Source organism: Canis lupus, chromosome 9 (assembly GCF_003254725.2).
Source record: "Canis lupus dingo isolate Sandy chromosome 9, ASM325472v2, whole genome shotgun sequence".
Lineage (NCBI taxonomy): Eukaryota > Metazoa > Chordata > Mammalia > Carnivora > Canidae > Canis > Canis lupus.
Genome location: NC_064251.1, coordinates 16799450 through 16813040, shown reverse-complemented (window position 1 = coordinate 16813040; position 13591 = coordinate 16799450). Strand labels below are relative to the sequence as shown.

The window sequence follows — 13591 nt, the reverse complement described above, 5'->3', positions numbered from 1 at the left end:
GGATCAGGTAATTTGAAATTAATGCCGAGGGGCTGGGGTTGAGGATCCCAGACGTGAGTTCTGGACCAACTTTGGCCCTCACTGACTGGGCTCCGGGGCAGATGCCTCTCCCCTCGGCGCTTGTTTTTCCAGCCGCCCAGAAATGAGAACATGGGACTCGAGGGTTCCTGAGGGCCCTGGGAGCCCTGACCTCAGTGACCTTGCCAACTTGTATTGAGCACTTACTAAGTGCCACATACTCTTATCTGTACTCATTACGTCCTTGCAGGGAGGTATTACTGTATCCAGCTTGGGGGGGGAGGCGGGGCGGGGAGGCTGTGTGCCCTCCTTCAAAAGCCACGCTCTTTTGTATTGACACATGACCAAAATTTCATTTCTAGCTTCCCTTGGAGTTAGGAATGGCCATATGGTCAAGTTCTTGCCAATGGAATTGAGCAGAAATGATGTGAACCCCTCAGGAGCCTGGACGGAGATCATGAGGCTCCTTGTTCGTCTCTTCCCTTCTCACAAGCCAGTCATAGGCAGACCATTGTCTCTGGTGAGAGGACGCTGTCCTAAGGGATGGAAAGAGAAGAAGGAAAGGAAGCGGGACCCTGGATGTCTACATGGAACAATGGTATGGGACGCTTACCACAGACTCTTGGATACATTGTCTTCCTTAAGCCCTCAGCTTATTGTGGGTCTCTTTGTTATAGCAGCTTTACCGTCCCTGAACACCTCCACTTCATGGCTGAGTAAACCTGAGCTTAGAGAAGCCCACCCCACAGACCCCAGCCGCAGGCCTCAGATCCAGCCCCCACAACTGACACCTCCCTTAGGTCTTGCCCTGTCCAGGGTGCTGCCCGGCTCCCTGACAGCATCAGGCTTCCTGGCCATGCAGCTCTGCCTCCCGCCCGAAGGCCTCACCTGCCGCTTGCTCTCATCCTAAAGGCCTGTGCTCCAATGGTCTCCCCCTGACCACGGCCAGGAGCAAACACTTCTTAGCACTTGTTATCACAACTCAAGTCTTTGCTTATATGTTTCCTAGTTTATTTTCTGTGTCTCCCTGGTTGAGTTCCATGAAGACAGAGACCTTGTCTATCTCTCTGCCACTCTCAGATTCTGGAAGAGCAAGTGATAGAATTCTAATATGTGTGGGATGTGTGAGTTCATGACCTTGTTTTCCACTAGAAGGGACTGAGGCATTGGGCAGTGAAGAGACTTTTCCAAGGTGACACGTGAGTGGTAGAGACAAGATTAAAACCCAGCATGCTGGGTGGAGGAGCTTCTGGCTAACCCTGCTGTGCTCTGCACAGTGTACTCAGGGAACTGTGGCTGGCCCACTTGTCTCAGAGGATGGGGATTGGCCAGCAGATGTGTGTGTTGAAAAAAAAAATCGGTTGAAGAGGGGACCCATTAAAAAGTCATCTCCACACTTTACATTTAGTATTTGGAGGTGAGACCTTTGGGAGGTAAGAGTGTCATCAGAGTGGAGCCCTCAGGAATGGGCTTGTTTCCTCATAAGAGACACAGGAGAGAGGATCTCACTCTCTGCTTTTTGAGGATTCAGTCTGATGGCGGCTGTCTGCAAACCAGGAAGAGAGCTCTCCCGAGGAACGCGCTTAGCCAGCCCCTTGATCTCACACTTCCCAACCTCTTGGAACTGTGCAAAATTGTTCATGTTGTTTACGCCCCTAGCCTATTTGTTATATGGCCTGAGCTGACTGAGACAAAGTCCAGGATCAAGGTGTTGGCAGGGCCATGCTCCGTTGGAGACTCTGGGTAGGACCCTTCCTCATACCCTTCCCCAGCCCTTCTTCATCTGGATGGTGGCTGGCAATCTTTGGTTTTCTTTTCCTCGCCTACAGCCATACCACTCCCATCTCTGCCTCTGCTGTCACCGGACGTTCTCTCTCAGACTGCATTGAGGGCCCATCCAGTGACCTTATCTTAACACGCTTATATCTGCAAAGACCCCATTTCCAAATAAGGTCACATTTACAGGTCCTGGAGTTTAGAATTCCAACATATCATTTTGGGAACACAATTCAACCTATAAAACACATTTTATTTTCACTTTGATGGAGCGCACAGTCACTGATCTCCTTAACACGTCTGCATCGATTATGGGCCCATCCCCCAGCATTCCAAGTCGCCTTCCTTACAAAATCTGCGCTGATGCGACACCATTCCCAACATCCAGCTTTGGGTTCATTGGGATGGAAGGCAGGCTGAAAGGACCTTGCGAAGTGGTTGGCAACTAGAACCACGTAGACTGCCAATCTCTTCCCACCCAGGTATTTACATTCGTCTCACCCCCACCTGGGTTGACAGCTAGTTGTTTGTGTGACTCAGATTGTGTCTTTCAATAGAGTTTTCAGAAGAGACAACATTTCTCCTTGTTTGTACAATTCTGTTTCATCCATGGCTCTAACGTTTAATTCGATTACAAACAGTAATTATAATGACAAGGTAACTGTCAGAAATATGTTAGGGAGCAAAGCCAGCAGACTAGTGAGCATACTCCCGGCTGGGGACAGGGACACGTGGCAGGGCCTGGGGCCTGGGGAAGGCTGCCAGCCACTCCTGCCATGGGATCCCATTGCAGGGAAGCACTGGCACGTTGGTCAGGGGCGGTCAGGAAAGTAAGACCTCTCTGCATTCCAGCCAGCCCCTTCCTGAGTGCTGTGATAATAAAACTGTCTCGGCCTCAGCTGATGTTGCTTTTATTCTCACTTGGGGCTCTGCTCTCCCAATAGGGGGTCTTGGGTTTCCTACAAACAGACCAGCACACCCACTGAGGCAGCTATGGTTAAAAACACAGAGAGTAACAAGTTCTGGTGAAGATGTGGAGAAATTGGAACTCTCCTACGGTGCTGGCGGGAATGTGGAATGGTGCAGCCACCAGCCTGTATGTAGAAAGCAGTTTGGCGGGTCCTCAGTAAGTGAAGCGTAGAGTTACCATATGACCCAGCAATCCCACCCTCTGGGGGTACCTAACAAAGGGATTGAAAACAGGTGTTCAAAAAAATGTACATGAATATTCATAGCAGCACTATTCGCAGTAACTTGGAATAGGTGGAGAGAAACCAAATGCCCTTCAACGGGTGAATGGATAGCACGGTCTCTCCATACAATGGAATATCATTCAGCCGTAAAAAGGAACGAAGTCCTGATACCTGCTATGATGTGCATGAATCTTGAAAACACTGTGCTAAGTGAAAGAAACCAGACACGAAAGGACACTATTGTATGACTCTAACTTTTATGAAATATCCAGAACAGGGAAAGCTATAGAGACAGAGCAGGTTCGTAGTGGCCAGAGGCTAGGAAGGTGGGATGGGAGGTGACAGCTTAATGGAAATGGGATTTCCATTATGGAGATGAACACGTTCTGGAACTAGACCAGCCTGTGCCCCTATTTGGGGTTCAGAAACACAGGATTCCCCAAAAAAGCCTGCTCCCACCCTTCTTCTCTGATCTACCCTGGGTTCCTGGTGTCCTGGCTCAAAGAATTCTCTTGAGGCTCATTCCCTCTGAGGTTCTTCCTGGGACCCGGCTCACTGAAGGCTTTTGAGTGTCTTTCTAATCGCTGCTTCCCCAGATCCTCCGGATCCACCCCCAGCCCCCACAGCCCTGGAGTTGGTCTTCTCTGTGGCTGCTTGGGCCCAGACAGTGCCCTGCACAATGCTCTGGGAGGTGCCATCATACCAGTGGCCGATGCTGTGTTTCTGCTCCAAGACTCTGCAGCCTGGCCCACCTCTCTCTCCAGATTCCATCCCTTTCTTTGAAGGCATCCCCCTGTATCTGCAGCTTCTGCTCCCTCCCTGCTGTTCCTCTTAGCTATGGCCTGGGCTCTCAGGGTCACTGTCCCAGGCAAGCCAGGGGCAGTGTCTCTGCCTTCTGTCTGGGGACCTAGGGGGGCACCTGGAGCATTTATCTTTATCCACTTGGAGCAGCAAGGACAGCTGACCTCACAGCAGGACTTAGCCCAGTGTGGCTGCTCAGGAAGGGAGAAGATGGTGCCCGGCTTACCTGGCCACTCACTGCCCTTGCTACCTGGCCCAGTGCTGGCCTAGATGCATGTCTTAGAGGTGGTATAGACACTGAGAGAGGACTGGGTCACCACCTGCTCCCTCCCCAACTATCCCAATAATGAAGGCAAGAGGCAGGAGCACCTCCAGGTCCACCTCCACGTCGTCCCCCGCCCTAACTGGGTGCCCGCTCCACTCTCCCTTTTTCCTCTTGGCACACTGAGCACAGGGCCCCCACGCCTGCTTCTGCCCCCACCTGCCTTGGCCCAGTGGGGCGATGAGGCTGGGTGGCAGGCATCTGTCCAGGACCCCCGGAAGGGGCAGAGAGAGTGGGTGGGAGTCTGGAGGCTGAAGATAGTCTCTGGAGTTACCTCTAAACAATGATCTCATCAATGTTTCCAACACACTTAGACCTTTGAAAAATATATGTGTTGCAGGCCTGTCTTGAGCCCGAGCCTGACCAGTTGGATCTGCAGAGGTTGGTGGGCTGTAAAAGTAGGGGTAGGAGGCAATGCTCTGGCATGAAACAGCGACAGGGCTGGGACACTGGGAGGCTGGCAGCCTGGAGGCTGGGCTGCTTAGGAGTGGCCCCCCGAAGCCCATGCTTTGCAGGTGCCAACTTTGTCTCTGAATGCTGTTTGTCCACAAACTAGGGAAACTGAGGACTTTCCCTAGGGAGGGTATTGGAGGAGGCAGTGGGGCAGGGAGAGGCATTCTACAAAGAACTCCTGCTGCATACGGCTAAACACGGTAGAGGCTGAGTGAGGCCAGCCTAGGTGCACATCCGGCCATGCCAGCCACGCTGGGGGCTCTGAGGCAGGCCTCAGGCCCTCTTTGTGCCTTCTTTTCCCCATCTGTTAAATGGGGATAACAGCCCCTGCCTCACAGGGTGTGGTATGAAGAATAGGTGAGCCGCTGGGCTGTGCCTGGCACCCGAGAAGCACTCAATCAACGATAGCATTGCTGGTGTTGGAATGCAGAAAACAGCCCTCGTTTCTCTTTGGACTGAGGATGGGCAGTTGAGTTTAAAGTCAGAGGACTCCATGAGATGATCCTGAGACCCTTAAGCTGGAGGCTGGTGACCCCCTTCCCTGGGCTGAGCAGAGCCTGGGTGGGTGCAGGGAGGCCCACAGAAGCTTCTGGTGCCCTGGGTTGCACTGTTCGCAGTTAAGTATCATTTTAAGGAGTGGAGGGGTGGAGGATGTTGGGAAGGTGGGAAGCGTGTGCTGGGAATCAGGATAGTTGTACAGAACCCTCGCTGCTCCCACCCAGCTGAGCTCAGCAACTGGACACTGGCTGTGCCATCTTTGGGCTGGTCCCATCTTCACCTGGGACTCGTCCCCAACCAGACAATCTGAAGCCCTGAGGCCTCCTGCTGCCCCCTCTCCCCCAGAGCTGCTCTGTCTGTCCTGGCCTCCTAAAACCCAAACCCAGGGGGTGGAAAGATCCCTGCATGTGGAGCCAGAGGACCTTTGATCTCAGAGGAATTACCAGGCCTCAGTGTCTTTGGCTGTAGAATGGGAAGGTTCTGCCTCCTTGAGTTACTTGAGGATTAGATGATATAAAGGATTATACAGATTGCAAAGCAGTTTACAAATGCCCACAATTAAGGTGTTATTACCTGGATTCTAAAACCTCCCTGCCTCCTTAGCACATGTTTTCCCACATCTGGCTCCCTCCCCTGCCCTATCCTAGGGCATCTGACCCAGCAGCAGCAGGAGGACTGAGGAGGCCTGAAAGGGATGCTGAGGACCCCAGGGCAGGGGCCTGTCATCACACTTAGAGGTGGAGGAGCCCGAAATGGAAACCACACAGTGGGGATTTTCCTCCCCTGGGGATCTGTGCCCATGAAGGAGGGTCCCAAGGAGAAACGGGCTCGGATGGGGTACTCCAGGGGACTGTGGCCTCCAGGCTTGAGGGAGCGGTCTGTCCTGCAGTGACCCCCTCCCCCTGTGGTTGCCAGGCCTCTGCCCCAGCACAGTGGCATGTGTATCCATCCCTTATACCCTCAGGCTGAACCTCAGGGAACAATGACCCTCAGAAACCCCATCTGGGGGCCTGCCTTCACCCTGCTTCCTGAGCCCTGGGCTGTGACAGGCTTATACCCTGGGCACCTGCCCTCCCCCACCCCCGCAGAGGAGTTACAGTTCTCTGGGGCCCAGATGTTCCTGAAGCGGCCCCTCCTCCCTTACAGTCTCTGAATGGGAGGTGTCCTGAGGCTCATCTGGACCAGCCCCTGCCTGCCCCCCACTTCCCCCAGGAGCTCCTCTGATGACTGTCAGCCCCGTCCTGGAGGTGTCCTCTGATGGCTTTCCAGACCCGGCAGCTCCAGGCTTTGCAGTTGGCTGCTGGCACTCGTCTCGGGGGGCTACTCATCTCCCCGCCTTGTGCTGGGCCTGGCAGTTTCGAATGCACAGTAGGTGCTTGGAAGGAGGCACAAGCAGAAGGGACACTGCCTCAGCTTGCCCCCCACCCAGGACCTCTTGTCCAAGCAACCTCCTTACAATGTCCCCTCCTCCTCCTCCCAGGCTGCTCTGTCCTTGGGGAGCCCTGTCCCCACAGCCCAGCTCGTACAGGAGAAGCCTTGCTTTCTCACTTCTTCACTGGGCGAATAACAGTTGAGAAAGATGCCTCAATTGTGGCCCGTTTGAGATTCCTCAGGCACTTCTGGTCCCTTCCTGGGGCCATCAGCCTGTCTCTGTCCTGGTGCCTCTGGTCCCCTCCCCGAGTCCCTGGTCCCTGTGTGCCAGGGTGGAGTTTCCACGTCCCACCCCCTCTCCTGCCCTCAGGCTGCCTCCCACCACACCCTGCTGTGCCTGTGCACGCTCCCTCAGTGTGTATCTCTCTCTCTGTGTCTCTGTTGTCATGTGGCCCCTGTGCTCCCTACCCCCGGGGGCAGCCTTCCTCCCCTGTGGCCCCTCAGGTGGGCTGAAGGCGGGGATGCCCCCTCGGGCTTCTGCAGTAGGATTATGCTCCAGCTGCCCCTAGTAGTGGCTGTGGTGTGGGCACCCCTGCTCCGGCCGCCTCCCTGTCCTGGCCTCCCGCCCCCACCCGCTCCCCGTGCTCCCCTTCCCTACTTGGTTCTGGAAACCTTGTCTCTGGCTCTGTTTCTGGGGCTCTCAAGCTGAGACAGTGTCAAGGCCTCCTTAACTCTACTTCCTGCTTCCAGCTTGGCCCTTCCCTTGGGGCTGGGAGACATTCCTGCCTGGTCCCATTGCCACACCTTGGCTAGAGCTGTCGCCATGGGCCCTGACCCCTCTAGTGTCCTTGGCCAGCACTGCTCACCTGTGGCCCTTCTCTCCCTATGACTCATCCCTTTTAAGAGCCATCCTTGTCAGCTGCGTCCGCAGGCCCATGCCCCCAGTGGCTCACCTAGCACCCCATCGGGATGGGTGTGAATGGTGTCAGGTTTCCCAGCCACAGGCTGGCTGGCCCCAGACTGAAAAGTGGCCTCCATTTCTCTGCTGTGCCCTTCCCACCCAACCCCGCATAGTCCAGACCTTCACAGATGCTGGTTGAAAAGATAAATATTATTATTTACAGCAGCCACCCCCTCACAGCTGACACCTTATCTCCCAAGGCCTGGTTCCAGTGGCCCAGTACTCTGGACACAGGAGGGTCCAGTGGGGGCTGCTGATTGCCCCGAGAACCAGTTGTCTTGCTCCAGGACACTCAGGCAGAGAGGATCCAAGTCCCCTGCCCCTTCTATCTTTGCTTAGCTAATCATGCTGCTCCAGAGGTCATCCAGGCACCAGAAACCCCCTGTACCCAGTAGAGAGGCTGCCCCAGATGCCAGACCACTGACACCAGCAGGCAGGATGGCCCAGAGCATACTCTGTTCTCTAAAAGGGAGACTGGCTTTGGCTGGGGCACACCCTGGTTCTTGCTCACAGGACACTCCATCTCCTTCCAACCCCCACTTCCCACACAGGGGGAGACACCAGGGGCAGGAGGTGACACATCAGGGTGTGGGTATTGTGGGTGGTTAAGGACCGGGGCGGGGGGCTGAGTGGCCTGCAGGGCATAAAGGTCCAAGGGTACAAGGCAGCGAGACAGGGCATTTCTGATGGCAGTGCCACAGTGCCAGATGAAATTATGGTGGCTTGGGAGGATTTCTTGTGGTGTGGCCTACTGTCTGATGATGTCACCTGGTTTCTAATGACATGGCCAGGGCTTTCTGGTGACCTGGCTTTGGTTCCCACTGGTATTAGAAGGCATTGCCAACACCCAGAGGCATCATCACGGTGGTTGGGATGCTGTCACAGGAGTTTCCCATGATGCTCCTAGGGCAGCAATTGGTGCCTTGCAGTTGCTGAGGACAGGCCCCAGGTCTCCAGGAGGCTGGCCATCTTGTGCTCTGGGAGAAGACGCCTCTTGGAAGGACCTCTGTGCTGCCTTGGATTTTCTGGCTGGCCATCTCCACTCCATTCTCATTCCATCTCCGGGGAGGACTTGGGGCACAAGGGAGCCAGAGGCCCTGGGCCCAGCCCAATCCTATAGGTTATTTCCCATTCATCCCATGGCCCAGACTATGGCTGCTCTCATAGGCCTAGAACTCCTGCTCATTCCGGGGCCGGGGGTGGGGTGGGGTGGGGCCCACGCTGTCAGTGCCAGATGCTTCTGGGGATACAGATTGTGAGAAGGATTTGGTCCCCTCCATAGATAGGGCAGCTGGCCAAGCCTGGAGACCATCTTCCGCTCCGTGGCCCTCCAGCTCAGACTGCCGTGGACTGCTTGATACTGTGGAAGCTGACACGGGTGGGAGAGGTGGGGATGGACATGGCGCGGGCCACGCGGGCACGGATCGAGTGCTTGTCCTGCCATCGATGCCACCTCTTCCGGATGGCAGAGCGGACCTGTGGGCACAGAGCAGAGCATGGTGTCTGAGCCTGGATCTCAGGACTCCCTTCCATCCCCTAGGGCTGCCACAAGCAGCAGTACACGTGAGCAGTCTGCAGGCGTGCAGTACGCAGGTGTGAAACGCAAAGGGGGCCACACAGGAGGAGGTGCCATGCATGTCATCAACATTATTTGCCTATTTGTTAGGATGATTTTTGCAAGTATTCTGAGAAGAGAAGACTTTTTCCCATCCACACAGAGGCACCGATGGCCTTTGCCACAAAGAATTCCTACCTTCAGCACATATGCATGCCCTGCCCAAGGGCTTAGCCCTTCCTGTTTTCAACAAGCATTTTCACAGACTCATCGATGGGACTGAAGCCCTGACTTCTGACTCCCTGTGCCAACTGCCTATGGGAGCAAAGCAGTGGGCTTGCCACTATAGGAGCAGTGTGGGCAGGTGTCAGGGGCCCTCCTGGGGCTCCTGGCTGCATCCTCATTAGGGACCTGGGGGCAGGGAGGAGGAGCTGGCATGTGGAGGGCAGGAGGAGGCTATAGACAATCTCAGGTCCCAGAAGTCCCCCACCCCCCACCATCCTGAGCTCTGGGGCCCCGGCATCCTTACCTCACTGTTGAGGAAACAGTAGAATACAGACACAAAGAAACCCTGGGGTGGACAGAGAAGGCGGGTCAAGGCACAGGGACAGGTATGGCCCCACCTAGCCTCCGGGCCACCCCCTTCCTCTCCACAGCCTCCACCCCTCCAGACCCTTGTCTGAAAGAATCCCCACCCAAGCAGGTGCAGAGCACAGCCAGGGCCAGAGTGAGGGGTGGGTGGCAGTACCTGGAAGGATTCTAGGAAGGAGTTGAAGTAGATGAAGATGACCCGGGAGACCTCGTCCTCCCCGGGGTTTACGAAGAACAGCATGTACGTGATGCCCAGGAGGGGAAGCAGCACCAGAGTGGCCTTCACAGCCTTCCTGAGGCGGGGCAGGTGGGGAGGCCCAGAGTCACAGCCCATCCCAGGACGGGGCCGGGGCCTCTGGCTCCGTGAGGAGGGCTGGGCCTGGGGCTGGGGTGCCAGGTCCCCAGGAGGTCTGAGATGGGGAGCTGGGCTTTCAGGAGGGGCTGTCGGACCTGTGGAGGGGGGGACGCTGGGTTGGAGGCTGGGGTCTCTGGAGCCCCCTGTGGTTGGGGGAGGGAGGTGGGCCAGGTTACCTGTACTGAATGGTCTCAGATGTGGTGGATGCCCGGAGTTTGGTCATAAGAATGCGGACGATGTTGAAAAGGAAGATAAAATTGATCTGTAATTTGAGCACACAGTGGGATGGTGTGGGGATATGTGTGCACAAGAGGTTGGAGACAGGCTGGGTGGACAGGGCAGGGCCTCAGTGTCTCCAGGTCTGGTCTGCACGGGGACCCTGTCAGTCCACAGTAGGTACTGATTGTCCCTCTCTCCTGCCCCCCTACCCAGGTTCTTACCAGCAGGACCAAGATCATGGGGCCCTGGTAGATGTAGTCAGTGTACACCCCAGGTCTTTTGCCAAACCAGCACCTAGAAAGCCACAGAGGAGAGGTAAGGGGGGAAGGTCATCCGGGTCCAGTTAAGTGGCATGGGGAGGGGCAGTGCTTGGCCAGGGCAGGACTGGGGCCAGAAGCCAGGCTCTGGGTACCTCAATTCCAACCCTGGAAGAAGGTCAAGATCCCAACACAATGCCTCAGTTATTCCATCTGCAGAATGGACAGATAGCACCTTCTATTAGACATAAAGCAGGAAGCAGGCAATGTGGCAGGGGGGCGGATTGTGGCAAAGACCACTATGTAGAACAGACGGGGGCTCAACACACCACTGCTCCCCTGGCTCCCCTCTGGGGGTCTGGCACAAGCCCCCTGGTGGTGCCTGGTGCCTGTCACGCAGGGCCCCCCAGCAGCTAGCGATCTCTGAATCACTTTAATTGCGGCCTGAATGACCCCAAGGCAGAGATTCCATAGGTTTCACCTGTAGAAGAAGCAGACCTGCTCTTCCTTTTCTTGAGCTTCCCTCCAGAGATCTCTTGGGGGTCTAGGGAGTGGGTGGGGATGCGGCACACGGGAAGTCCCATGTCCTTGTGCAGAGACCATGGCCTCCAGGGGATGAGACCCACAGTGCCTAGATCTCATGATGCTTCTATAAGCCAGAAACTGAGACTTTTATGTGAGACGTCTGGACTTTTTAAAGGTTTGAAATGAATTCAAGTTTTCAAAAAGCACCATGGAGACCAAATCCCAGCTGTCTGGGGCCAGGGCTAGTGGTTGATCCCTACAAGTTCTTTCTGGTTGTGTCACACCGGGATCCCTTCTGCGGCAGTGTCAGCATCGTACCACTAGATGGGGATCCAGAGCCACTCAGACAGACTTTCTTAAACCAGGCGCATCCTTTTTCCTCCAACACACCTACTGGGCAGCTTTTTGAAACCTATTCTTACTGTCCTCCACTGTAGTCACTTCCACACCTGCAGGCCCAGGCACCATGGCCCAGGGCTTACGATGCTCCTGTGCTGGGACCCAACATGCTGGGCATGACTCCCAGGCCCCCAGTGGTGTCTGGCAACTGCCACCCTACCTACCCAGCCCCCCACCCCACCCCACCTGTCGGCTGTGCCAAGGCAGAGAGAGCCAGCGGGCCAGAGTCAGGAAGGATCAGCCTGGTAACTATGAATATCAGTTTCCAGGCTCGTCGTCGAGCCCAGTGAGGTGTTGGCGGCCTCCTCCCCTCTATGGGGGTGGGGAGGAATTGCTGTGATGGAGGCCACCTGGCACCCCACTCAGACAGCAGGTTCCTGCGAACGCCTTGGCACGGAAGGTCCTGGCACCTCCTTGGTTGGCTGTATCCACATTTTCTGCCTCTTGCTCAGTGATTCTCAGTCTCAGCAGCTAAAAATCCCAGTGCCCCGGGCACACTCCAGACCAATTACATCCCACTCTTTGGAGGTCAAGCCTGGGTATTGGTACATTTTAAAGCTTCCTGGGAGGTTCTAACATGAGCCAAGGCAAGAACCACTACAGCAGAAATCTAATTTCCAGGGGGTAATTGGGAATACCTTAGACCAAAGTCAGGACTTCAGAGCTGGAAGGACTCTATGAGACCATCAGGATTTGTTTCTATTAAATCCATGGAATCTTTTGTAAAACAAATCTTAATATTCATTAAAAATGTATATGGACTTTTCTATGTACCAAACATTCTAAATGCTTAATATTGTATGAACTCATATCATTCCCACAAAAACCCTTTTTTGCAGGAGGTGGTTTTATAGGATTCCCATTTTACAGATGAGGAAACTGAGGCACACCGTAATAACAAGCCCGGGGTCATATAACTACTTTATGATGGGTCTGTGATTCAGAACCTGGGCCGTCTGACTCCAGAGACTGCCAGTAACCCTTATGCTGTTTGTGAAATCCCAAGACAGATAAGGGAGCCCGGATCCACCTGGCTAGCCAGCTCCACCTCAAGGACAGCACTGCTGGGGACACTCATCGAACCCAGCCCCCAGCACCCTTCCTATATGGACAAAGAAACTGTGGCCCCAACAGGGAAGGTGATGTGGCCCAAGGTCCTTAGGAAGCATCATGCAGAGCTGGGCTGAGAGCCTGTACCTCGGGGCTCAGGGGAGGAGGTGACTTACTTCTCATTGTCGTAGTACAGCTTCCCGATGGCCCAGGCCACGATGATGGGGAAAGGCACACCTGGGGAGAGACTGGCTGTCACAGAGCTCTTGGGTGGGAGACACAAGGCCTGGAAGACCCTAGTGCAGCCCAGGGCCTAGAAGTGCGAAGGGGTTCTCCAGGGTAGAGCTCGAACTCACTCATCCAGCATGCTGCACTCCACCCCCAAGTCGGGGCAGACTGCGACTCTCACCCCACCACCCTGACCTGGCCCCGGGCTCTCAGGTCCCTTAGCCAGCTGGCCAGAGTCTGGGTGAGGAGGGGGCGCAGGGCACTCACCCCAGCCGATGCAGATGAACATCCACTTGCGCAGCCGGTCAGTGGAGTAGGTAAGCACAATGGCCGTGTGCAGGTAGCAGCCCTCCCCAAACATCCAGAAGAAGTTGGTCACGTGGAAGTAGTTGTAGGCAGCTGTCACCAACCTGCACCAGCCCTACCACCCCACCCCCACCAGAGATGACACTTAGACTGGGGATGGGGTATGACGGCAGCAGCACCCCACCCTGGGCCTGGGACCTCCTCTTAATAGGATTCCCCCCATTGTCCCCCTCATCCTGCAGGGAGCCACTCCCATTATACTGGGCCTCAAGGCCTGTGCCCGGCCCATTTTCACCAGGGCACAGTCCCACCCAGACTTTCCCTCTGACCCTGTGCCTGCCCCTCCAGGACACACCACATTGCTCTGGTGGACTTCGGGGCTCATGGTGAGCTGGACCACAAACCACGTGGCATTGCGCAGGATGAAGGCCGAGATAAGGTTCCAGTGGATGATGTTTCTCAGGCACCGGATACTCCTGGGAGGCAGCGGGGGAGGGTGGGAGGGTGATGGGAGCAAGGGAGGAAAGAAGAAATGAGGGACAGGCCACCAGCCTCACTCCAATCCAGATGTATGGATGGGGAAACTGAGGACCGGGCTGACTGGCTGAGTCACACTGGGAGGTGACAGCAGAAGCTCTCTTGATGCCCCACAGACCCCTTCCTACCTGAGACCCATCCAGACCTAAGGTCTGGGGCAGAGTCTGCTACATAGC

General features: G+C 55.5%; 1 protein-coding gene and 1 long non-coding RNA gene across 5 annotated transcripts in view; one reads left to right on the top strand and one right to left on the bottom strand.

Moving 5' to 3' along the window:
• Nucleotides 1–3225: 3225 nt before the first annotated feature.
• The window catches only part of CRHR1 (corticotropin releasing hormone receptor 1), a 54588-nt gene continuing 44222 nt past the window's right edge, over nucleotides 3226–13591 (bottom strand). For 2 of the 4 annotated variants that reach the window (XM_025436661.3, XM_035721220.2), the window contains 8 exons: nucleotides 13234–13354; nucleotides 12840–12993; nucleotides 12521–12581; nucleotides 10335–10407; nucleotides 10071–10156; nucleotides 9697–9832; nucleotides 9478–9519; nucleotides 3226–8869 (listed from right to left, as the gene is read on the bottom strand). In XM_025436661.3, the coding sequence (XP_025292446.1) occupies nucleotides 8729–8869; nucleotides 9478–9519; nucleotides 9697–9832; nucleotides 10071–10156; nucleotides 10335–10407; nucleotides 12521–12581; nucleotides 12840–12993; nucleotides 13234–13354 (814 nt within the window). In that variant the 3' untranslated portion in view covers nucleotides 3226–8728. The remainder of the gene's footprint in view (nucleotides 8870–9477; nucleotides 9520–9696; nucleotides 9833–10070; nucleotides 10157–10334; nucleotides 10408–12520; nucleotides 12582–12839; nucleotides 12994–13233; nucleotides 13355–13591) is intronic. The other 2 variants (XM_025436662.3, XM_049114631.1) reach the window with 2 other exon arrangements.
• On the top strand, nucleotides 10034–13347 carry LOC112652950 (uncharacterized). Its single transcript, XR_004818967.2, has 3 exons — nucleotides 10034–10428; nucleotides 12301–12511; nucleotides 13227–13347. It is a non-coding gene; the product is annotated as an uncharacterized LOC112652950 (long non-coding RNA).